The 25977-nt window shown below is 52.1% G+C and overlaps 1 protein-coding gene across 3 annotated transcripts in view; it reads left to right on the top strand.

Moving 5' to 3' along the window:
* The first annotated feature begins 7130 nt into the window (after window positions 1-7130).
* Window positions 7131-25977, top strand: part of VWC2 (von Willebrand factor C domain containing 2) — a 58373-nt gene continuing 39526 nt past the window's right edge. The window contains exons 1-2 of one of the 3 annotated variants that reach the window (XM_019731701.2): window positions 7131-7407; window positions 9244-10042. In XM_019731701.2, coding sequence (XP_019587260.1) covers window positions 9347-10042 — 696 coding nt within the window. In that variant the 5' untranslated portion in view covers window positions 7131-7407; window positions 9244-9346. Of the gene's footprint in view, window positions 7408-7488; window positions 8221-9243; window positions 10043-25977 lie in introns of those variants that run through there. The other 2 variants (XM_019731700.2, XM_019731699.2) reach the window with 2 other exon arrangements.

The following is a 25977-nucleotide window of genomic DNA, read 5'->3' as shown; positions in this document are numbered from 1 at the left end:
TCTATCAAAAATGTATAAACTCCAGAAACTCAATTTAAAAAGATAAAAACCAATTAAAAAAGGGTAATTGCGAACAGATTCTTCATGACATAAGATACACAAAAGGCCAAAAGCTTGTGAAAAGTGTTCCACATTGTTGAGTTAAAAGGCAAAAGCAGATTAAAACCACAGTAAGATTCCACTTCACATTCACTAGAGTGGCTAAAATTAAAGCCACCGATTACATGGATGCTGACAAGCACAAGGGCCAAAGATGCTAGTAGGAGCATAAAACATGTACGGCCGTTCTGGAAAGTGATGTCTTACAAAGTTATTCATATATACGAGCTTACTACCATAGACTCAGAAATTTTACTTCTCAAAAAAAAAAGGAACCATATCCACAAGAAGATTTGTATAAAAATGCTCATATCAGCTTTTATTCTGCAAGTCAAACGACCCACGTGTCCATTAGCCAGTGAATGGAAGCACAAGCTGTGGGAGAGCGGCACCTGGAACACGCTCCACAGTGGGAAGGAAGGGCTTCGGTGCGAATAACGCCTGCGGGCCTCTCAGAAACAGTGCAGTGAGTGAACGGGGCCAGGCACAAAGGCTCTATGGCAGGTGTGATCCCACGTATAGGACGTCCTTAGGCAGGGAAGTGAAAGGTTTTCTGGGACCAGGGTATGAAGGGTTGGCGGGCAGATAAGGGCTTAACTGAAAGGGTTAATTAGGAACTTTCTAAGGTTGTAACCTTGATTGGTGTGCTGGTTGACACATGAATAGACATTTGTCAAAATTCATCAAAGTATATCAAATCGGTGCAATTTATTATAAATAAATTGTTCCTTGATGAAGTTGGTTAGCAATGATATAAGTGTCCCAGACCCTGAGATGAGCCCCTTATGGAGGCCTTGATGTGATGGCTTTTCCCACAGTTCACATTGGTTAGCACAGGCCCACACCACACTTAGTGCAATTTTAGTGCTCACAGACTCAACAGGAAGCAACAGCAAGTCTTCATAAATAAATGCAGTGCTTGTGTTAGGTTGAAGCCAGTGACATCACGGGAAGCCATGCTAATGAAGCCCTAAAGTAACCTGAATAGAGAAAGATGCTGGAGGATCCAGACCCCAACAGACACGAATCTTCTCAGGATGCTGAGCTCACAAGAACCGGAGTAGAGACACGGCTTCCCACGCTGTGAGCAGCTGGGGAGCTTCCAGGGCGGCGCAGTCCGCTTAACCTAATAGGGTTAGTTTCCATTCCGTTGATTTTATATCCGATCTGTAAATTTATCTTTTATAGTTGCCTGAAAGCTATAAGCCTAAACATTTGTACTTTGTTATGTTTGCATATATTTAAGTAAAATTACAGTAAAAGAGTAGGTAAACATTGGGGGTCTGTGAGAATCTTTTCCCCTTTTAAAGGAATCCATACATTATTCAGGCCTGGGAAGTGCTGAGCCTTTCTAAATGGTGTTATAATTGGAAGAGACCCAGAAGTCTTGATTGGAGGCTGGGCTGCCAGAACAATGGGGCAGAGCTGGCACGGGCCGCTCTGTGCACAATCCAGAGACAATTCTGCCTCTGAGCACACAGCAGATTGGCTGGGATGGCATGAAAGGAATTCTTGTGTAGAAAAAGCAGTGGCTTAAATTCTAAGTGAGAGAGCCCTTTTGGGAATACTGACTATACGACAAAAACTACTTACACTCTAACCACTACAGTGGGATTTCGGTGTCTGCAGATATATTGGGGCCACTATTTGAATTGTGATATTGCTGAATTCCATCAATGCACCATTTTATTTGTCAAGGCTTTGGAATTTACCAGTGACAGAAAACTCCAGTTCAAATCATCTTGGACATAAAAAGACATACATTGGCTTTGGTCACTGGACACCAGGTAGAGCATTCTCTGATACTATGAGGACCTCATGTAGCATTTTCAGGACTTAGTTTGTCTTCTTTTCCTGCTTCCACTTTCTTTTGTGCTGTCATCATTTCAGGCAGAATTTACAACTCATGATGCCCCTGGGTAGGTCCAACCTTAATTTTTTATAAGACTCGAGTCCAAAGGGAAAACAAACAAAAACACTTTTGTTCTCAGGTGGTTCAAGCAGAAATTGTGGGTCTGACTGTCATAGTGTAAATAAGGTCACGTGAGAGTCCCTGAACCACCGTGTGGCCAAGGGACTGTGTTGCTGGCAGGACCTGGCCCATGGCCCCATCTAACAGCTCTGTCTGGGGGGCAGGTGGCTGACTGTAGCAGGACTTGGTTCTCTAGAGGAAAAGCAGGTCAGTGTTTGGTATCAGAAGAAAGAGGGTGGATATTGGGTAGCAAACATTTATATATTTATAGCCATAGATCACTATCTATTTACCTACACACAATCTCCAATAAAATAAGTATGGTCTCCCTCAGTATCAGTGGGGAGTAGATTACCGGACACCCCCCCCCCCCCGCCATGCTTACAGATACCAAAATCCAAGGTTGCTCAAGTCTCTTATATAAAATGGTGTGATGCCACATGATCTCACTTATATGTGGAATCTAAAGAACAAAATAAATGAACAAACAAAAGAGAAACAGGCTCATAGATGCAGAGAACAAACTGGTGGTTGCCAGATGGGAGGAGGGTTGGGGGGCTGGGTGAAAAAGGGGAAGGAATTAAGTACAAATTGGTAGTTACCAGAGTCGTGGGGATGTAAAGTACAGCATAGGGATTATAGTCAATAATATTATAAAAACTATGTATGGTGTCAGACAGGTACTAGACTTATCAGGGGATCGATCACTTCATAAATTGTACAAATGTCTAACCACTGTGCTATACACCTGAAACTGATAGAAAACAATATTGAATGTCAACTGTAATTAAAAAAATAGTCACAGGGATATAAAGTACAGCATAGGAAATATAGTCAGTAATATTGTAATAACTGTGTACAGTGTCCGATGGGTAATAAGTAGACTTATTGGGGTTATCACTTTGTGAGGTATATAACTGTCTAATCACTGTGTGTTTTTTGTGTACCTGAAACTAAAAGAGAGAAAAAAAAAGCAGTGAGGACACGAAAGGGGGGAAATGGCGGAGTATTTGCATAAAACTTATGGGCATCCTCCTGTGTACTTTAAATCATCTCTCATTCCTTACAATACCTAATGCAACGGAAGTGCTACATAAGCGGTTAGAACACAATATTGTTTAGGGAAAAGCGACAAGAAAAACCATGTGTTCATACAACCGCCATAGTCCTGACTGCATAGTACACGTCACAACAGTATCAAATTTTAGGGGGGATATTTTCGACCTGGGTTGGTGGATATTTTCGACCATGGTGCACGATGTGCACCCATGGATGTGTAAGGCCAGCTGTGTGGTCCTAAATAAGTAAACCTCTAAGGAAGGAATAGCAATAACAATATATTTGGGGCCCAACTAAGAAATGTAATGTGGATGCAAGCCTAGAATGGGGCTTTGGTGTTGCCTGAAAAACTGCACTGAAGACCCAGTGAGCCTTGGTGTCAGCGTGGCATCAGAGCAGCAGTGGCGAGCTGAGCACCCTAACTTGGAGACAGAACCTCCAAGCGGTGCTCGTTAAAACTCTAGAGGAAGTAAATGTTGGCTGGCCAGTTGATTTACTGGAAGAAAGAAAGAGGATTGCCAGAAGAATGGACCAAATGGAATAAACTGATGTAAAGAATAAAATAAAGACTGATTCCTAGGCACGTAAGACCAACTGCACAGGTCTTGCCCACTGTCACATTCTCTGGACTCCTGAGCCACCTCTTCTCTGGCCAGTGTGGGGGCCTGGTGTTAAATCCCTCAACCCTCCATTGAATCCTTAGAGAATCCCTTTCTGGAACATTACAAAAGAGCAGGGGATGGCTGAGATGCAGAAGGTATCGGCAAGCGCTAGAGCAAGAGTTCTTCTTGGCCCAGGACCTCACAAAACTTTCCGGCTTTCTTATGTCTGGTGCTGAAAGAAAGTTCTTTTCAGTAGCTGGGGCTAAAACCTACCTCGCAGGTTCTTGAGTGAGGGGAGAAGACTGAGTGCCTGGCACAGGGGAGAGAAAAGTCTGCAGGCCTTTGCAGAATTACTGTGCATGACTGAGTCCAGGCTGGCTATGGGGGGACAGGAAATGAAGGCCAAAGCCAGATCAGAAAGACACTTGGTGTCGTGTTGTTTACAGTTCCTCGGTAATTCATCTGATAAACATTTGTCCTGACCAGGTTACAGGCTAGAGATGCTGGTAATACAGAAGTGACGCAGGGTAATGGGGTTGGGGCATAGAAGGTGAGAGATAACCCATGGGCGCTCTGTTACAAATGCTGAGGAATGCAGATTTGGGGGTGTGGGGTGTGGGGGGGGAGGAGGCTGTGGGAGGCTCCCTGGGCAATTTGATGGTGGGAATTCGGGGGGAGTTTCTGTGGCCTGTGCTGCCTACTAGCCAGCCCTGCAGAACTTTCTATCTTAGCAGCCTTGCCTGCTCTGGGTACACCCGTCAAAAGCCACCTGACCACCAAAGGTGGCTTCTCCACTCATTACGTTGAGTTAGTGATCAACCTTGCGCCTGAACCACAAAAATCCTGCTGTCCTTTTTACTCCCTCTAACCCCCAAACGTACCCTGCTCTGGGTCACAGGCCCAAATAACCCCCACCCACCCCCACCCAGGGGAAGACCAGCAGACGTGGATTCCAGAGGGTTCTGTATGAAGGAACAGCCGCACTGTGCCTGGGAGGGCGGATTTGCAGTCCTGAGCATCCCTTACTTCCCACAGTTTCCCTTTAGCCTTGATTTCTCCTGTTTTAAGCGCCGACCACTGACCGTTTCCTGAATTCCTGTAGCTTTGCTTTTACCTCAGATTTACGGCTCAGTCATAGCCTTTGCCCCCTAAGTCCCAGATGTCTGGATGTTCCTGTTTGGGTTCCGTGCAGAAGTAGTTTGGGACCTCCTTGTAACAAATGACCCAGATTCTTGAGAAACACTGGCTCACTCCTCCAGCCGGTATCAGAGGCCAAGAGGCATTGCCGACCGCTGTGTCCAGGGTGAGACTCCTGGCTTTCCACCCTCAGGTCTGTCATTCCAGGAGCCAATGGTAGGTAGCTGGGAGAGCACTGAAATGCCCTGGAGGACTCCCAGGTCCCCTTGGCATACCATGGAAGGTTCCAGAAGCCAACCAGCTTGGGGCCTGGGAGAGAAGACATCCCAGGAAGACAGTTGCCGGACTCTCCACCAAAGACACCTGCACCGCCCACTCGTGTCATCAGTCTACCTGCAAATGCCCTCCCCTCCTTCCACTGCTTTCTGCTGGGCTCAGCCCATTTTGGGGGAACCGGGAGCAGAGTATAATAATGCTGCGTCCTGGTTGGGCCACAGCCGGGTCTGGGGCCTGACTCCTCAGAAGACGGTGGGCCAGGGAAGCAGACAAGAGAAAACACACCCCATCTCAGAAGGGCTCCAGAGTGGCTTCCAGACTGCCTCTATCAGCCCCAAGAAAAATCTTGCCCAGAGTCCACAGGGCACCCAGCATCTGCCAGCAGCTGTCTCCTTGGGACTGTCCAAAAGAAGGAGGGAAACCTTAAACACTGCAAGCACAGCCTGCAGCCCCAGGCCAGTTCCTCCAGGGCACAGCAGCGTGCCAGTGAGATCCGCACACATGTCCCAGCTGCTGAGGGTCCTCTGAGGCCTGCACGTGCAGCTGGCCCATTGCATAATCCTTCTTTCTGAAGCGTGTTTATTGCTCGTATGTCGCCTGTGATGTTAATACAGTGAGTGGCTTTAGATTAAAAACGGATCCCTGGAAACCTCCGATCAAGGAACATGCTTTTGCCCCAGATTTTAGAAGAATATCTGAGTCATCCACTGGATGATCTGAGCAGATGCTGCTGACTGTTGACTGAGTGCAGAAGGCCCGAGCCCCTGCGATGCACTGTAATCAGGCAGCCTGCACAGCCGGTCGGCCAGGGAGCAGTAACTCTCCACCCTGGCTGGCGTCAGGCTGGCATCAGGTGGAGAGTGCACTGAGCTGCAGCCGCTGCGGCCTGGTGCCCCAATCCAGAGCGGAACTCTAATTAGCAGCTTCCTTAGCGGCTAGGCCTGCTCTGTGTACACCCATCAAAAGCCACCTGAGCACCAAAGGTGGCTTCTCCTGCTCATCAAGTTGAGTTAGTGGTCAGTCAGCCTTTCTGCCTGAACCACAGTCCTGCTGACCCTTGATTTCAGATGGAAGTGGCTTTTACCCCTTCTAACTCCAAAAGATGAAGGTTTTACAGCTACTCCTTTTCATTGGCTCAAGTTCAGAATTCAAGTTAAAAACGGCTTTCTCAAAGGTGAGAGCTAAGTGAGAGAAGCCCTCATGGATGGGGCCCTGGCAGCCAGAGGTCCCCAGGATACAGTGAGGGAGCTCTGCACTTTCCCTCACGCTGCTGCGTCTTGACCTGGAAAGCAGATCCCAGAAGGCTCTTCTTCCTGGAAGCTACTCTGCACCTCTCACCCAGCCAGGCCGGACGCGCTGGCAGCGCACTGTCTCCATGCCACTGGGAGAGCCAGCTCTCCACATCTCCAGGCAGCTCTCTAGATGTGGGGAAAACGCACAGGGTGCTTGTTCCCTCCGTGTGCGTCTGCGTCCCAGTCTCCTCAGACCCCCTGCCTCTGGGCCATGTTTTAGTCATCCTGACCTCATTCCGGATTTGCATTTTATTTCAGTCTCTTTTCTACTCTCAAATCACAAACACCACCTCCGCCGCCCTCAGTTCCAGCAGACGGCCGAGCTCAGCCTCCTAAGAGCAGATCTGTTTCCGGCGCTGTCTATGTCTCTTCTACTTCCCTCCGACTTTATGCTTTGACTGCCTCCATCGCCCTGCCTTGCTTTTCCCTCCAAGGCGAACCTGCTTCTTCATTTCCAGCAAATTCCCGTCGCTCGGCCATGCGTGCATCATGTGTTCCCCCATTCCTTGGCAAATATAAACCGAGTCCCTCTTGTAGGAAAGGGGAGACAGAGGGATGCGGGAGAGAGACTGCAGAGTCAGGAAGTAGAAGAGCTCCCCGTGGGTCTGTAGGAGTTTCTTAGTCTCGCACTTGCATCCCTCCGGGTTTCTGAATGTACAGATGGAACTGCTCACAACTGTCTGCTAAACTAATCAGGCCTTTGAATTCCAAATCCAACGCAGTTTGGTTCAAGTTTTTCAACAGTGGCAAAACAAAGATGTCCCCAGGATGAAAAGCCAGAGGGGGTCAATTAGTAGGGAAGAAATTCAAGAAAAGAATAAAGGAAAGAAAAAAAAAAAGCCCAGATGAAAGTGGAGAGAAATAAAGCCCAGGGCAGTGGAGGGTGAGTGACAGGGAAGAATGGCAGCCAGGGCCAGGCTGGTGGCCGGCCACGGAGGTGGGGACACGGCCGCGCGCGGGAGAGTGACAGGTAGGTTGTGCGGCCAAGGGGAGCAAGTCGGCGGGAGGTCCTCCAAACCCCGGCAGAGCGGTCTGTGGGGAAAGAGGGAGCAGGGAGCGCGCTGGGCAGGCAGCGGCTGCGGCAGGGGAGGCGGGCGCGCGAGCTCCCACGCGGGCCTCGGTGCCACTCGCCCGCCTGTCGCGCTCCGGGCGCCTCCTGTCCCTCTGAGGCGCCACGGCTGCTTGGCATCCCGGCTGCCCGGTCTGGAGAGCTCCCAGCGCCTGCGGGAGGAGAGGAGCTTGGCCAAGCCTGGGCGGCCCCTGGGGCGCGATTCGTTGTGGAGACAGAGACGACGAGACCCAGGGATGAGCGGCGGAGGGCGGCACCGGCACTGACGCGAGTTGGGGCCGCCACTAGCCGCCGCCCGCAGCGCGCTGAGCAAGCTGGCGGAGACGCCCTCGCCCGGTGAACGCGCAGGGCGGAGCGCGCAGGTGGAGCTGTGCTCTCCGCTGTGCGCCCTGCGCGGGTCCCCGGCCACAGGGAGGATGGGTGCCAGCGCCCTGGGGCCGCACCCGCCGCTGCTGTCCCCACGCCCACCGCGAGGCCAGAGTCCGGCCCGCGTCCTGCGCTCATGTACGTAGGCTGGGCGCCCGCCCTCAGGGGTGAGGGTACTTGTCGGGTGTCTATGCCCAAGGCAGCGTTCAGCCTCCCTGCTGCTCCGGAGGAGATTCCCCCTCCCCAAGTTTGTAAATATGGGCGATTCTCCCTGGGCTGAGGTGGACCAGGCAGGGACTGGGAGTGAGCCGAGGGCGTGCAGACCCGAGCCCTACTACTGGAGACCAGGTGAGGAGGGAGGGAGACACCTGAAGCGCGCCAAATTGGGGTGGGGGCGTGGTAGGTGAGGTGGAGCGGCTGGGCCACCCGCACCCTGCGGTGACGAGGGTTCTCTCAGCCCCTTTGGGCGACAGAAACTTTGGAATCCAGAAAGGCTTCCCGAGACCGGGAGAGTAAGAGGGACTCGCCCCGCCCTGCGCCTTCCATCCCCAGCCTCCCCCACTGCCCAGTTAGCGCTGCCCGGGGCTCTTCTGCTTCACAGTCACGACCCCCTCCTGGGGAAAGCAATTACGCGACCGAGCTGTGCCTGAGCGAGGGTCTCTCCCAGCGTCCGGAATCACTGAGCGTCGGGGTGGGCGCGTAGCCAGCGGAGGAGCCAAGCCCTCGGAATCCCCGACCCCGCCGCCAGGGGTGGTCAGGGGACGTCGTTCAGGGCAGGGGGCCTGGGGAGGAGGGCGGGAAGCCGCGCCTGCTCCCGCACTGGAAACATTTAAAAAGTTGTTGGAAATGAATCATGGGGTCCTCGGAGCTTTGTTTAACCCTCTTCTTTTCCTTTTCCCCAAAAGCCCCAAGGCGAGCGAGAGAGGGTGTCCCACTGGCTTCCAGCATGGTCGTCAGTCTCCCCTCCACTGCGGAATTCTCCATTTAGTACCGTTTGGGAAGTGTGGCCAGAGCCTAGGGAGGGGCACCCTGGGCTCCTGAATTACGTGGCTCTATCCCAGGTTTTCGGGGAGTGGGGGCTGGTCCGGCTTGCTCGCGGCTTTCCCGCGGCTCCCACCCGCCCTTGGCGGCTGATCAGGACTAGAAACGCTGCGGGGCCGGGGTTTTCTGGGACTTCGCTTCCATGTGTGTTTCCACAATTCGTGATGTGTAAGCAGCCCGGCTGTGCACCGACGCTGGGCTTGCGGCCCCCGCCCGCACGGTCCAGCTCGTTCATCTAGAGCGCTGCGGTAGCCGGGCGGCGCGGGGCCGGGTGGGGGCCTGGGCGCGCGCGGGCCGCCGGGCTCAGCTGTGCTGCCGTTCTCTCCGCAGGGATGGTGGCTCCTGGCTGGCGGCGGCGCGCCCCGGGGCTGTGAATGCAACTCGACTCTCCGCCGCGCTCCCCGCCCGCCCGCCCGCCGGGACGTGGTAGGGGATGCCCAGCTCCGGTGCGATGGCAGTTGGCGCGCTGTCCAGTTCCCTCCTGGTCACCTGCTGCCTGATGGTGGCTTTGTGCAGTCCGAGCATCCCGCTGGAGAAGCTGGCCCAGGCGCCGGAGCAGCCCGGCCAGGAGAAGCGCGAGCATGCGTCTCGGGATGGCCCGGGGCGGGTGAGCGAGCTCGGGCGCCCCGCGAGGGACGAGAGCGGCAGTGGCCGGGACTGGAAGAGCAAGGGCGGCCGCGGGCTCGCCGGCCGGGAGGCATGGAGCAAACAGAAGCAGGCCTGGGCCACTCAGGGCGAGGGCGCCAAGGCCAGGGACCGGCAGCTCCTGCCCCGCGGGGACACCCCGCAGGGGGCGCCCCTGGCTGCGGCAGCCCAGGACGCGGCTGGGCCGGACCTTGCGCCGGCAACCGAGCCGCCGGAGGAGTACGCGTACCCGGACTATCGCGGCAAGGGCTGCGTGGACGAGAGCGGCTTCGTGTACGCCATCGGAGAGAAGTTCGCGCCAGGCCCGTCGGCCTGCCCCTGCCTGTGCACCGAGGAGGGGCCGCTGTGCGCGCAGCCCGAGTGCCCGCGGCTGCACCCGCGCTGCATCCACGTCGACACCAGCCAGTGCTGCCCTCAGTGCAAGGAGAGGAAGAACTACTGCGAGTTCCGGGGCAAGACCTACCAGACTCTGCAGGAGTTCGTGGTAAGAGGCGAGCGCCCGCGGGCGACTTTGCACCTCCCAGGACGGGGCGAGACCGCTCTGTGCACTTGTGGCCCCGCTTTGGAGATGAGGCGCTCTCTGCTTCCCAGAGGCGGAGCGCGCTGTGCGGGCGCCCCTCCGCAAGGCCTCTGCTTTCAGTGCAGAGGTAATCGTTGAAAGCAGAGTGGCCACTCCACGGTGATCCCTTTGGTCTTCGCTTTAAAAGGGTTTCCTTAGAGTGAAGCCCGCGGCGTGGAAGGGACTGGCCCGAACACTAATTAGCTGTACTTGCAATATTAATTTACCACTCCTCATTTAAAAGTGTTGAGGCTGAAATGCTCAACCTGTTTGCAGACACAGGGTAATTTACCCTGCCATTTGGGATAGAGTCTTCAGTTAATAGCCAATTAAGGGAGTCTATTCACATAAATAAGCCATTTCCTGAGATATGCGTTGGGGTATCATGCAAATACGCTAACAATTCAAAGAAAAAGAAAATGCTGGCTCATTTGGGTACCAAAACATGGTGGCTGGCAAAAACAGGAAGCCCAGTCCATGGGTACAGACTTTTATCTTAGATGAGTACTAGTAATAATATTAAAAGCACTGACCATCTCCGGAACGCCGACTGTGTGTCAGACTCCAGGCTGTGTTTCTCACATGTGTTAACTTAGCTAAATCTCATACCATGCTATAAAGTAGATTTATTGTCTATTATCTTCAGTTTTTGGAAAAGAGGAAACTGAGACACAGAATATTTAAATAACACGTTGCAGGCAATGCGACTCTTCAGAAGCAGACTCCGGTGTCAAGCTGAACAGCTCTACACCGTGCACGCTTCCCCCCTCCCAGTGCTTGAACCAGAAGCTCAGCCCTGATGGCGCTGGGTTAGGTGGTAGTGCTGCCCAGCACGCATGCGCCGGCCCCACGTGCACTCCAAAAGCCCTGCCTCCCCAGTAGTGGGCCTGGGAAATACCTGCATGGCTGTTTAGCTGTTCCAACTGCCTACCCCCATACCCCCACCTCAGCCCCAAGGTAGGCTCAACCTATGGCCTACCTGGACATGACCTGTGGACTTGGCATGCCTGAGATTTCCTGGGCAGCAGAGGGCATCCTGGGACCTACAGTCCCCAAAGCTGAGCAGAAAAGGCAGGCGGGGTTCCCTAGTGCACACAGACGTTGAGATCTGCAGGTTCAGGATGTGCCCAGGGTGTAACTGCAGGTGATGAGTTTTAGGATTGAATTCCTGAGTGTTGCAGAAGGAGAGAGCCAGGAGAACAGATCTAGGGATGATGTACGAAGTGTGGAAAGAAGATCGGCATGTAGAGTCAGTCAACAGGCGCTTCCATTCTGGCTTTGCCACTCACCAGCCCTTGGAGAAACACAGACAGCTTTGGTGAGGAGCTCACTGAAGCCAGGCCCCGGGCCACACAGCATAAGAAGTCAGGAGCCCTGCCCCCCACAAATGCAGCCGCCTCCTGGGGAGTCCAGCAGATGCCTCCCAGATGATTTAGGTGCAAGAGGAAAGTGCAGAGGCCATGGCGGCCATGGCGGCCCTGGGTGCTGGTGAGGCCCAGGGGACGGGCTCCTTCCTGTTGGCCTGGGACAGGGCTGGGGCACGGACCCAACCAAACAGTGCTCTTGAGGTTTCGGTTCGTAAGAAAATCTGAGTGTTACAAGAGCAAAGATAAGTGGCTGGTCTTCAGTCGTGAACATGTATTGTTGCCCTGTGTGGAATTCCAGTCATCTTACAAGTGCCCCATGAGGTAGGCTGAAAAGCCCAAATACAGGTAGACGGAAGGTTCCAGACTTGTGCTTAGTAATTCACTGCTAAGTGCTAGATGCCATGAGGCTGCCTTCTGTATGGGGAGGGGGGGGTCTCTCATTCCTGTTGTCAAACATTGGTCAATAGGAAGAATGTGTGTCAGACTCGGGAGATGGGAGATAACAGCCAAAGGGAGATTGCAAAGCTCGCAATCTTGGGAAGAATTCAAGTACCAATCAGCTCATTTTTGGAGCATTAGGGTGTACGTTTCATCTCCAGGTGACACTTCATTCTTAACTTTTGTCCAGTCATTAACAGCTGAGCGCGTGCACCGTGCCCAGATGTTGCAAAGTTGCTATACATTTTTAATTATGTGCCTGCTCCTTCAGTGTACAAGTAAATTACAGTTTCATTGTGTGTGTATATATGCCTGTTCATTTTTGTTACTATCAGGAAAATTTCTAGGCATTTCTCTAATTTAGTGTGGCTTTACGTAAGTCATCTAGTATCTGTATTTTGGTTTGTGGTGTTTCGTTCAGGGTGTCAGAAGGAGGAATATAGAAGGGTCCGGGGTCAGCTGTGAGTCCAAGGGGTCTGTAAGTTACACTGTTGGTGAACTGTTGTCATGCCAAGTGCCAGGGCACAGCCACTGGTCATGTGCCTGCCCTGGGTATCCTGGGCTTCAGAGAGACAAACGGTAGTCTGTGGTTTGCGTAGCACAAAGTATATGGACAATGGAAAAGAGAAGCACTCCTGTCTGAAGTGCCTTATGCTTCTCTCAAAAAAATGTAACTCAAACGGAGGCTGTGGTACAGTCGGGTCAATTTGGGCCCTGTTTCCATCGCAAGGAAGGAGGTGAAAGGGAGGTCCCTGTGGGGCCGCTTCTGCTGGGAGGCACGCAGGCACTTGAACAGTCTGCCCTCTGCTTCCCGGGAGAGAAATTACTGGTGGAGGCTGGGCGCTCACCGTGGGTCTGGCGTGAGAAGCAGATAGAACCCGAGACCCTGCCCTGTGCCTGGGATGTGCGTTTGGCCCGTGAGAGGGGGCGCGTCCTCCCTATCTTCTGTGTTTCTCTCTCCGGGGTCACATGTCCACCTGCTGTCCTCGCCACCCAGGTTTCTCCTCGTTCGAGCCTGTGTTTCCCCGTCTCTCCATGCTGCTCACCCCACTGGGACTCCCTTTCCTTGCAGCCCGGTTGGTCTCAGCCAGATGCCAGCAGACCTCACTCTCAGCTTCCACAAAGTACCATTAAGCTGCTAATAATGATTAGATAATATCCTCCTTCCTCCAGGATGTTTGCGATTTAATTCGTATGTCCAAATAAAAACGTAGTTACTGATAGAATGTTCTCCACTGCTTCTCAAATTGTACCATGTCCTGGCCTTCAACTGGTACCAGCAGGCATCCAAATTTGAATAAGGAAGCCTGTCTATTGGTCTGTATGTTTTAGAAATGAGAGGTGTTTTGGTGTGCTGTCTGCTTCCTAGGGTGCATTCCTTCGCTGGGGCCATCGTAGCAAAGTACCACAGACCAGGCGGCTTAAACAACAGAAATGTGTTCTCTCACATCCTGGAGGCTGGACGTCTGAGATCCAGGTGTGAGCAGGTCTGCTTCCTCCTGAGGCCTCATTCCTGGGCATGTAGACAGCCGTCTGCTCCCCGTGTCCTCACGTGGCCATCCCTCTGTGCATGTGTGTGTCCTCACCTCCTCTTCTTAGAGGGACACCTGTCATGTGGTATTGGGGCCCATCCATATGACCTCATTTTAACTGAAGTACCTCTGTAAAGACCCTTTCTCTATACAGTCACATTCTGAGGTGCTGGGGGTTAGGGATTCAACCCCATCTGAACTTGGGAGGGGTGGACACCGGCCGGCCTGTAACACAGAATGTCAGTGGCCGTGACTGGCCTCGTAGGTGTGGGCCCAGAAGTGTGTGTGTGTGGGGGGAGCTGCAGCAGGTATGACTGGAAGGAAGACTCCGTAAAGTGATTGCTGCTAAACCACTGCCTGACAAACACAGCTCCACAGCCCACGTAACGCGCCCTGGTTCTGTCGGTTCCTGCCTGGGCGACACTTCAGGAGTGGTCTGCTGATGTCACCGGGTCCTCATATCGTGCATATCGCAAAGCTGGCTGTGACGGGCTCTAGTGAGCAGCTTTACACGGACCCCTGGTGACTACCAAGCAGCCCAGCAGCACATCAAATTTGAAATTCATTAATAAGAAACGATTCCATTTTGAGCAACCGGAGTTGTTCCCCTCGTGGATATCCTGCTGCCCTGGGCTCTGCAAGCCTGTTTCAGTGTTTTAGAGAACCTAGTGGAATGTATGCGACTCCCTGAGATAAGGCCGTGAGGATAACGAATACTTCACATCGCTTTGCTTTCCGTAGGGAGGATATCCGTCTGGTGAGTCCACACCGGTTAGCATAGCTGATCGGGAGCTCCGATTGGCAACTGTGTGAGTCTTTGAAGGAAAAGAGAAAATGAATTATTAATAAGTGCTGCTTGCCAGACTGTCTTTTCAAAGCTCGAGGACTGTTGACCTAGAGATAATGGAAAGCGGGGTTGCTGGTGAGATGCTTTGGGACCACTGAGGCAACCAGACCCTCCCCTGTGGCTTCAGGGTCTGACTTGTGACTAACCTTGTTGCAAAATCTCATTTCTAGAAGTTTATTAATGAAAAAAACAACTTACATGAAATTTGGAATCAAAGGCTCCATCTAAATAGATTTCTATTGCAATTATGAGAAAGTGCCAGTAAAGAGGAAGACACAGGTCTTCACACTTTCAATTTAATGGTATCTATATCCTACTGGCTGATGTTACTGAACATAAAACAATGCTATTGTTAGTTCCCTTCGCAAAGGAAAATGAACCACGCCGTGAGAAGTTTCCGTTCTCCCTGAGCCACCCTAACGTGTGTGACGGCGGTGCTGCCTCTGCATTTGTTTTGGTTCCGAGTCAGATTTCGTAAGTTCCGGACTTCTCAGTGTGTCCTCTTGTCTAAAGCTATTTAAACAGGAGCAACTAACCAAAAAAGGGGGCTCCATGAGGTTTCTCTGGACCTTTCAGATGTGTTTCTGCCTCAGGTTGGGGAGGCATAGCTGGGACTGTCAAGCCCCATATGCCAATTTGATTTGTGAATATGGCGGGAGAAACACCATAAAAAGCCGATTTTGTTACAATGGGAAGGAATCAATATTTATTCAGTGCCCGTATGTTTTGTACATTTGGGAGGGGGTGATTTACACCATAAGTTGATGAATTGGTGGTATTTTCTTTATTTTAAAGGAGAGAAAACTGAGGTTCAAAACAGTTAAGTAATTGGAGCAAAGCCATTGAGTTAGTAAGTGGAGGAGCCAGGTTGTGAGTCCACGTCTGCTGGGCTCTGAACATTGTATACCTCCACCTGCCACCTCGTCTTTATGATGGTACAAGTGGCAGTCTGTGTGTGGCCAAGAGAAGCCGGTACTTGGGGAAGGGAAAGCTTATCCAGGCTTGGACACCTGACCCAGGTGTGTGCCCAGTAAATGCTGGATCAATTTGGTTAAGTGTTTATTTATGTGGATTTATGTTACATTTGACTCAAGCTATCTAGGACAAAGTAAGTATGTGTCCTTCAAAGTCTGAAAGCTTGAGTTGTAATGAGATCAGAACCATTTAGTTGCAGGGGCTCCCTGAGCACGAGGGGACAGTCTCCGGGGACAGAGAACAGAGCACTAGGTCTCCAGGGGGGCCAGGACCTTGGACAGTAGCAGCCCACAGCGCAGCCTGGTGGCTCCAGAGCCGACTCGGGCCCAAGGAGTTGTTCTGCTTAGCTCCTAGCACGTGACATTTGTTTGACTAGTGCAATTTAAGTGAGAGGCTCACATAGATACCCAGATTGCCAATCTGTTGTAGAGAATGGGACGATCCCCAGGCAGCAGCCATCTGCCAGGTTCAGAGTGGGCGTCCCTTTAGAAGGGTGTTTACTCTCCAGCTGACCACACCCCCACTTGGCACGATATACCTGTGCTCTTAGCCTCATGGCTTTGTCATTCCTCTCTGTTCATAGAGAAATTTCACCCTAGGAAACCGATGCCTGACTCAAAAATCATACAACCAGCTGGTGTCAGGAGGCCTCGGAACTCAGGCCCCACGCTGCCCAGCCCCCCCCTCCCCCGGTTGGGTGGACAGTCAGTCAGCTTCAAGGACAGAGGACCTCTGTCTAAAGACACGGTGGGTGTGAGCCCTGTTCTATTTCATCCTTGTGCCGTGGGCAATTCTCAGAGCTTCCTTATTTTCCAGTGGTAAAAAGTGGAGAGTATCCGCTTATCTCTCACATTACAGAAGTAAAAGAGATATATATGGGAGCAGTTTGAACCTACAAAGCTCTGAACAAACAGGAGAGAAGCCCACTGCTGGGTTACTGTGGATTTTCAGGTGTGGTCTGTTGCGTGTGCATCTTAGGGGACGTGACTGCCCCCAGCATGGTTTTTGGTCTCTAGGGTGACTGCCTATGGAGGCTGCTGCCATCATTAGCAGGTGACTCTATAAGTATTTTCCTATAAATATTTCCTTCTCAGATGATATCTCAAAATCTGATAAGTTCCAAATAAAAACCCATTCTTGTATTTATTTATGCAAAAACAATTGAATATCTAGATGTCATGCACTGGACTGGCTACTGGAGGTATGGTGACAAACTACGGGGTCCCCCCAGTAAACGGGCAGTGACCTGCCGTGTGTGAGGTGTGCAGGCGCATCCAGAGGGGCTCTGTGGGGAACACAGGTGGAAGCCACTCATCTAGGCTCTGCTGTTGTCAATGGTTTGTTTTCAAATGACAGGAACCCTGGGGCCGATTTCTAGGGTGAAGACAAGAGTTCGGCTCAAATGGAACGCTTGTGAGCTGGAGGAAGGGATGTGGTTTTCATTCCAGCCGATGTCCATGGGCTGTAGCAATCCTGCATGGTCCAGTTCTGGCCACATAGCTGGAAACCCTTGCTGCTTATCTGTTCCCAGCCTGACATCCTGCCAGCTGGATTTCACTTGGCCATTCTATTTCTGTCGGGCACTGGGGTGCAGCCAGGACACAGAGTGCCTTTGAATCTGCGGGGAAGGATGATGTCAGACGTCTGCCTGTGGCCCTGTGGGTTCTCTCGGAAGCCCCAGGCCCGTGGAAAAGCAGAGGGATGGAAAATCCGGATACCGTGTGGCTCTGCACATTTCCACTCATGGCAAGAATGATTTTGCTTTAAATATGATGACCACCCCTTGGCTGGGATGTGGAAGACTGATAGCCTAAAAACCCATGTGTACAAAACTCATGAAATCCCGGATATCACATACAACACATCTTAAAAGCACAGCTGAAATGGCACAAAAGAGAGAAAAATTCATCCCTAAAGGTGGAGGCCAGAATCCAGAGAAGAACATCAGCCTTGCAGTGGCAGCTACTGAAGCCTGGGGCCCGACCCTTGTGCTCAGGGCCAGGCTGGGACACATGCCAAGCCCAGGGCCCCAAGTGGAGAGAATCAGATCAGGAGATGTCTCCCTGGAAAAGCCTCTCCTGCAAAGGGGCAATGGGGACAAACTCCCCTGGACGGGCCTCAGCCTGTGTGGGATTTTTCTGAACAGTTGCATTTTGAGTGCGTGTGCCCTCCTGTGGGTGTGGAGTCGAGATTTATGCTTCTCTGAGCGGTCCAAATAATCCAAGTGGGAGACTTTTGTTCAAAGGGGTCCCAGGCTGTATCTGACAGAGGCAAATGCACTCAGCAGGAATGCACCCACTGTCCAGGCTGTGAAGAATCCCATAAATTGTTTTCCAAGGAACATTATGTCAAAATAGCATTATGCACAAGAAGAAAGGGCTTTGTGAACAAGAGTCAGCCAAAACAGCAGTCAGCTCAGACACAGACAGACATTGGGATCTAGATGAGAATATTTAATGTGCATAAAGAAACCACTGCTGGAATAAAAAGTATGGGTAAATAACACAGGTGTACCCGAAGCCCTAGTCAGCTTTGAAAGAGAAGCAGGTGGAACTTGTATAAATGAATGCTATAATAATTGGATTAATATTGAATGGGAGGGTCTAACAGTACATTAGATACAGATTATAAATAATTCAGTGAACCAGAAGATAAATTTGAAGAAGTGATCCAGAATGAAACACAGACACAGATGGAACACAAGAAGGCGATGTCTTGATACATGAGAGTAGAGAGAGAAGGTCTAATATCCACCAGGTTAGAATTCTGAAAGAGCTAGTGAGAATGTGGGCGTCCATGACTTTCTAGTTGAAAGACTACTATTTTCTGATTCAGGAATCCCAATGAACATTATGGAAGATAAATAAAAATACATCCACATCATAGAGAGACTGCGGAACACCAAAGGCAAAAGAAAGATTTTTAAGGGAAACCAGAGAGAAAAGACTACCTATAAAATAACAGCAAGTGGGCTGTCAGCTAACATCTTGTCAACAGAAGAAAACCCCCAAAAATAGAAGAACATCTTTAAAGAACAAAGAAAAAAATAAGTGTCAATCCACTTTATGCACCAGCAAAACAGTCTTTCAGGAATGAGCTCAAACAAACATATTTTCAGACAAAAATAGAGAGCATATCACCAAGAAACCTTTACTAAAAGAACTTCAAACTGCAATTTGAAGGATGAAATTCACAAAGAAGGAACATGAGCCCAGAAGTAAAGTCACCCAGTGAGGAAGGAATGAACCTTTGTTCAATAAGCCATAGACCACTGGTTCTCGACGGGGGCCACATTGGCCCAGCAGGGGGCATTGGGCGATGTATGCGGACATCTTTGGTGGTCATAACGGGGAGGGGGGGTGGGGGGTGTTACTGACATCGGTGGGTAGAGGCCGGACATGTTGCTGAAATCCTCCAGTGTCCAGAGCAGCCCCTGACAACCAATGTCAGGGTGCTGGGGTTGAGACCCCGACTGTAGACGAAATTGGGTCTCCAGGGTGGTGATGACTAACTGGAGATTTACCTAATGTTCTGTGCCTTGTGGGGGTTGGTGTGTCTTGCACTGAATTTTGAGTTTAGAATTCTATCTTTAAACAAATGGGAAATGCCATTAAATACAACTTTTAAAAGTTTTTGGAAACATAATATTACTGGGACTAGCTCAGGTTTAAGCCAAATCACAAAGCAGGTGACCATCTTCAGGGACTCCTGCCGTTGTCCTGGTCACAGACAGCCCTGAGCCCCGATCTGCCATGGTGGCTGCTCCTGCCTCCTGTAATGCAACTCTCACCACATCCCACATGCGTCCCTCTTGCTTGGCTCTCCATAGCCTTTGCTCATGAGGCAGCTCAGAAATAACTAGTAACATCAACTCAACCAGACTTTCCTCACATGGTGACATGCGACACTCATTTATACTTCCTTCGTCCAGCTTTAAAGACGGTTGTTTACTTATATTTTACTTTCAAATTTCACATGCTTTTTGAAAAGGTAACTCAGTATTTTTGTTTTAGGAGGCTTGGAACAAGTAACACACATAATTAGTTTCAAGCAAGCCTTGGCTCAGACTGTTAAGGTGTCAGGAGCTCGAGCTCCGCTGCTGGTCACATGCTTGCACTGGTGACAGTTATGTTCTGGGGACACCGGCCCTTAGCTAGTGGACAGGCTGTCACGGTGGATCTTGGTTCCCTCGGCTGCAGTGCAGGGAGGGAGTCTGCAGGGGGCTGGGGTGCTGACAGGCCCTTGTCACGTGGAGCACAGCTGCCCTGGGCACCTTTGCCTCGACCCACATGCAGTTCAGCCATGTTGTCACACGTGCAGAAATGTCAGGGTTGGGAAGAATGGAAAAGAAATAATTCTGACAAGGCCACTGCCTTTCCCTGGGCCTGTGAGGAGCAGGGGACTCGGTGGCCCGAGGGATAAACTGTGCTCCACTGCCAGTCTCAGCTCAGGTCGCCTCCCGCTGGTAACAAAGTTCCCCTCTGGCTCCCCGTGCCCTCCAAGAAGCCAAGGAAATAGCTCATGTTGCTCCGTGGTGACAGTGAGGGAAAGCCGACACAATTCAATGGTCAGCTCTCGGGGACCATGCTGCCTGTGTGTGTGAGTGCCAGCCAAGCTGGGTCCCTTCTTGTGGGTGAGCCCTGCAATGTCTGCTCCAGCCGAGCTTAAACCCCATGGAAGGGGCTTCATTAATTGCAGCCACCGCTGGCGGTGTCCCGCGTAGGGTCAGGGTGCTGGGGAGAGGCCAGGAATGAAGGAGGGCGAGCCCAGAGCCAGCCCCCTCCCCCCGCCCAGCACTGGCCCAGGGGTCAGAAGCCAGGCTCCCTGAGGGCGCGCCAGCCAGGCAGCCAGGCTCCGGCCTCAGGGGCTCCCAGATGGGCGTCCACGGGCCCCTCTCAGCTGGGGAGTGAGCCCTTTCCTGGAGCCGGGCCAGCTTTGGGCAAACGACACTGACATGCACCTGTGGCCATCGTCCTTCCACCTGCTCCTGGTGAGCATCACGACGGCCGTCACACGAGGGACGCCACATGGAAGCAGTGGGTTCTGTTTCTTTCCGGGGTGTGTGTGTGTGGTGTGTGTACGGAGTGTGTGTGCACATTTGTGTGTGTGAGTGTGTGCTGGGTGTGAGTGTGTGTGTGTGAGTGTGTGCTGGGTGTGAGTGTGTGTGTGTGTGTGTGAGTGTGTGTGTCCGGAAGGGCGTGCCCATCACTTGCAGTGTCCTCAGTGACCTCCCCGTCTGCCACAGTCCCCACCGCTCCCTGGTGCTGCACCCAGCTCACGGCCTTGTTTCCTTGGTGATTCCTGAAAGAGTTTGAATGTGTGATTCCCAGGAGAACCAGAGCCCACACTGGCCCTCACACTGTCTTTCAAAAGCCTCCTCTTTGGAAGGCGTTTAACCTTAATCACTTATGTATGAAGGGAGAAGCCAGCTCTGCCCGTTCTCCCCGCCCCTGTGGCCTGCGCTCTCCATCCTGCTCTGTTGGCCGCGCGCCAGGGTATGGAGGTCAGGGTTGGCCCACTGTGGGCTCGCATGGCCTCCAGTGCAAAACTCAGGGTGCGGGTGGTGTCTTTGTCAGCTCAGGCTGCCGTAAGACCGGAGGCCGGCGGCTCAGACAACAGAAATTTACCTCTCACAGTCTGGAGGCTGGAAGTCCAAGATCGAGCTGCTGAGGGCGCTTGTCCTTACACGGTGGAGAGAAAGCAGGGTGATCTCCTGCCTCTTCTTCTCATCTTCTCAGGTCACTGATCCTGTCATGTCCTCACCTGACGCAGGATCTCCCAGGGGCCCCACCGGCAAATACTGTCACCCTGGGGATTAGGGCTTGGACACATGCATGTTGGGGACACACAAACGTCCAGTTGGTAGCAGGGTCCAACCTGACTGCTTCCAGAATGCTGACCAGGTCCGATCTGCAGGCAGAAGGGTCTTCCTCATTCTCGTCTTAGCTACTCGGCTGTTTGTCGCCCGAGGAACTCGCCCTGCAGACACTGCCAGCGTTTGCTCCCTCGTGAGGGAGCTCCTGTGTGATCTACACTGATCTGAGGGAATTACACCAGCGGATTTGAAGGCTGCTTACATGGAGGGTGTTGCCTCAAGCGCAGCTGTGAAGAAGGAGAACTTATTCTTTGGTGCCGAGAAGAGAGACGTGCTGGGCTGGCTACTTGGGCTGCTGCACTGTTCATCTGCCATGCGGTCGGCAGACTCGTTTTCTGCCTGAGACTGAAAGCCGACAGCTTCTGGGGACAGTTCTCAATTCAGTCCCTTTCTCTGCACATCCCTTCTCTGACAGAGGATAGAAAGACAGAGAACAGCAACAACCAAAGAATCTTTCTGAAGGGCACAGGAAGCAGAAGCGTCCGGTACTTTGGCCAGCAGCTCGTGTTGGAGGCAGGAAGGTGGCTGTGGATGACGTCCGTGTCACTTAGAGCTGCTCTGTGTCATGAGGAGAGGATGGAAGGGCACACGGGTCTGGACTCTCCGCACTGGCCCTGGGGACAGCAGCTGGTGACACAGCACCTGGAACCTGGAAGACGCAGGCTGTTGGGCAGGGGCCTCCGTGATGGGCCTGACCCTCGCCACCTGTGGCTTTCCAGCCTGGAGACACAGCTCGGGGTGCCTTGGGCTAGTTTGATGAGACAGTTTCAGGTCAGGAGCCTGAAGCAGGATTGGGGACAAATTTGGTTTGAGGTGACTGTTGAAAAGGAGGCCTTGACCTGCGTGGCATCGTGCAGGAGTCAGGAGGGGCTGGCGAAATCAGGAGGGATGACCCAGGACGTCCTCGTGAAGGCAGTGTGTGAGTGGTCTGGGGGCCTGGCCAGACTCCGAGTTCAGGCTGGGGCCTGACTTGCTGTGACATTCCCGGCAGTCACCAGACCTGTGGATAGGTTTTCACTCCAGAAAAAGCGGGATTGCAGGACATCACTCCTGCTTTTTCCTCCAGTTCCAAAATAACACAGTTCCTTCCGGGTTATCAGAAGCTACTACGACCCCGTGGTTTAAATACAAGGGGACTTGGTGGTTTCCTTCTAGGTGAGTCCTGCTAAGGGTGACGCTGGGCACTTTCAGAAAGACAGACTCAGCAACTGGAAAGGCCACTTTCGCCATCTGGTGACGAAACTGGGACAATGATTTTGGGAGGCTGCTTGTCATCCAGGGCCACTCAGACTGCTTTTAGTGACGGCTGTTGGCAGCTTGTGCCTCTGGTGAGTTGTTTCTTAATTTGAGGTCGTGGAAATAATCACATAATGGGGTAAAATGTGTAAACAAAACTCAGATGTGCAAACACTGAGACAACGTTCTTTCACTTTAGAACAGTTCTGTCAGTTGTGGAATTGCCCACAGCCAGTGATGGTGGAGAGCGTTTGTTCTTGTCAGTTTAAAGTTTCGAGGTCTCTCTGGCAAATCTGTCTTTTGAAGTCTCAGGAGTCTCATCACTTCGGGGTGATTACTAAGCGGGTTGGGGGTTCTCCTCCCAAGACGTCTGCCAGGAAGAACTCACACAGTCTCACAGCATTGGGAAAGGCACCTTGTCCCCGTGACATCTCCTGCTTCTTGCCTTGTCCCCTGTGGTAGAGCCAGGTCCCCTGTACCAAGCTGTGGCAGGTCTCGTGGCCATGGGGACATTGTGCTGCCTTCGGGGGCTGCCATTGTATACTTCTTGGCAGTCCTGGTCTCAGGGCCCCTGCTCTCTGCAGCTGCCCTGCTCAGCCTCTCAGGACCACTGGTCCTGGAGCCATACGGGCCCAGGGATCCCCACTGGGTTCTCTGCCTGGGAGGGACCTGTCCGTGAGGCCCCTGCTTGTCTCGACGGCCGTCCCCTCCTTACCCGCCCCAGTCCTCCCCACTAACGTGACCACATTCTAGTTTGAACTCTTCCCCGTCGCTCCAAACACAAGTGACATTGTGCCTTCAGAGTTGTTAACATGTGCCGAGCCCAGCTGGCGCCTGCCATTTCCCACCATCCTGCTAGTTCCTCTTCCGTACTCATATCTCAGCTCCCGACCCTGACCGAGCACTGGTCGTGTCTCCGTGTCTCTCCTGGAGAACACAGGACTCTGCAAAGTGGTGATCCCCTGGGGTCGGTCAGTGGGGGATGGAGGGGCTGCTGGTGGGACCTAGAGAAGCCGTCCCAGGTGTCAGTCCCATGACCTCCATGTGTGTCCTCCCCAGGCTGCAAGATGGATGTGTGCGTGCCTCGTGTCTCCCATATTTGGATTCGGAAAGAAGTTTGACTGAGTGAGTAAGGGAGCACGAGTCCTCAGCTACTCAATATAAGCTTTAGCTATTTAAAGCAGATCCTGACTAACAGGGTCGAACAGTTAGAAAATACAGAATAAGCAGAGCGTGGTGTGACCCTGTCCCCGGAGGTCAGGGCTGGGTGACGTCAGAACCTTGACGTTCGGCTTTCTGGTCTCAGGCTGTGGCTTTAGCCGCTCAGTGTCCGCACATCCCTTCACACACCGCCAGGCCCCTCCTGTGACGTCACCGCCGTGGTGTTGGTGTCATCCCAGTGTCTGTGTCTTCTCTCCCCTTCATGGGCTACTTGTGTAACCGTAACCTTGACCTCTCTCACTAGAAAGATTTCACTCTCTTCCTTTCCCTTACAAGTGGCATCGAATCCTTGAATGGCTCTTTATGAGGTGTTCAGTGACCCTTCCAGAAACAGATTTTATGTTTTATGTTTTTCATAATGTGCTGTGTAAGTTGATTTTAGCTGTTGTATCTTTGCAACCATGTCTTTCTCAACTCGGTCAGTGTTTACAGCCCATTCAGCATCTCCCACTGGCTCGGTCACTGTAACAGCCCCAGATGTGGTGGACACACGGCTTTGGCACTTGTGAGTCTGGCTGGCCTCACACCTGCAGACGGGGCCTGGGAACTCAGTGACAAAGACCCTGTGCTCCAGCCCAGAGCTCCCAGAAGAATTCAAGGGCTCCTGGGACTTAAAGAGTTGAGAAGGCTTGGGAGAGAGGAAGGAAGAGGGAAAGCCCAGATTTCAGTGTTTCTCTTTGTTTTCATGTCCATCTTATTTATGTCATTGTAGAATCCAACAGTAGGGGTTAGAAAAGTAAGTGGAGCATCTCTGCTGACAGAAGAAAAAGAGAAATGGTGAGAAAAGTTTATTTGATGTTGAATAGTTTAATTGAGAAAAGTCCATGCTGAGGTCCACTAGCTCATACTTCTCTTTCTTTTCTGTGATTAAACTAATCTCATCTATGAGAACATTACAGTTACTTGGCAGGTTGCTCTGGGTGGTCTTGCCTCCCACGTGTCTGTTCCTGGGGAAGCATCTGCACTCAGCCTGGAATTGCTCTGTGGCCACCGGGAGCAACGCATTTGGCAGCAATGGGGTTTCATGGCACCCACTCCAGCTGTCACACTAAAATGTTCCAGATTGGAAATTTAATGGCGGTCGCAACAGGAGTCAAGGGATTTCTTCCCCAGGCCAGTGGCCTTTTCTGGCAGCAGAAGGCAGGAAGGTGTGTTTAAGGTTGGGTGGAGAAAAACAGGCTGGCCTTCCCAAGTCACTGGTGGGCAGGCAAGGCAGGAGGAAGTGTCTGAAGGGGGCAGAGACTCGGGACAGAGTCAAGAGCAGGATTCAGAGCTCGGTCATGTGACTTGGGTCCCAGGAACCCCTTAGTATCAGGTAGGGAGCTCTGACTTAGAACAAGCGGCCTGAGTCCTGACTCCCAGCCATATTGGCTGTGGTCTGGTGCCTGAGAAACATGCCTTCAAACACAAGTTTGCTTCATGGAATAACAAGCCATTCGGTGGAGACCTCAGGTTTTATTTTCTGCATTGCGTAGACAGTGCAAGCATCGAGAATACCATGTGTGTCCTTTACCTGACAACTGCTGGTGGTGTCATTGTGTCGTACACAAAAGTCATCGGGGCTTCCCAGCCCAGGAAACTCAGCTTGACATTGTCCACCCATGTCCACTGTCTCTTAAAGCCTATGTTCCCATGTCACAGCTTCTGCTTCTTATTGCTGGGTCCCCATATGCTCTTTCTGCTTTGTCCTGAGTCAGCCCAGATGAAAAGTCATTTCCCTGGTGGTTGTCAGGGCAGGAATGACCCACACGATGGCCCACGCAAGTTCCTGTGGGAGGACACTGCTGGCAGGGCACGGCCTCCCCAGGAACTGCCGTCACGCTTGACTGCAGTGACCCCACATGTAGAACTGAGGCCCGTCGCTGGAAAGCACAGTGAGGCAGGTGAAGCACATTGTGTGGAAGGAGCCGGTCACACGGGGTGGTGCAAGGGGACACCCACGAGGCCTGGGAAGGAGACCCCATGCACTGTGGCATCTGGAGCCCCCTCTGAAGGGCCTGCTCTGGGCAGGTTGCTGGACACCTGAGTCTCTTTCCTCATCAGGAACTGTAGTTGGCGTGTTTTAGTGTTGCTGTGAGGGTTAGATGGGGTCACGTTCAGACAGCTCCTGTCTGGCACCTGGAAAGTGTGTCCTTCCCTCACCGCTTCCTAACTCAAAGGTCATGGGTGTTCCGGGTGAGGTCGGGTGGCCCTTGGCAGGGCTATGAAAAAGGATTCCCCTGCGTGAGGAGGGGTTGGGCAAGAATTCAATACGACATACTATTTGTTTAGTACTTAAACAGTAGTCTTCCTTCAAGTAGCTCAGCCCGGGGATGGCGGTAACACAGCTGCTGCGCGAGCCCCTGACGGGAGGAGAAGCCCTGCGCCCA

This window comes from Rhinolophus sinicus, linkage group LG09 (genome assembly GCF_036562045.2).
Source record: "Rhinolophus sinicus isolate RSC01 linkage group LG09, ASM3656204v1, whole genome shotgun sequence".
Taxonomy (NCBI): domain Eukaryota; kingdom Metazoa; phylum Chordata; class Mammalia; order Chiroptera; family Rhinolophidae; genus Rhinolophus; species Rhinolophus sinicus.
Note: the sequence above shows the minus strand (reverse complement) of the source record. Positions and strands in the feature narration are given on the sequence as shown.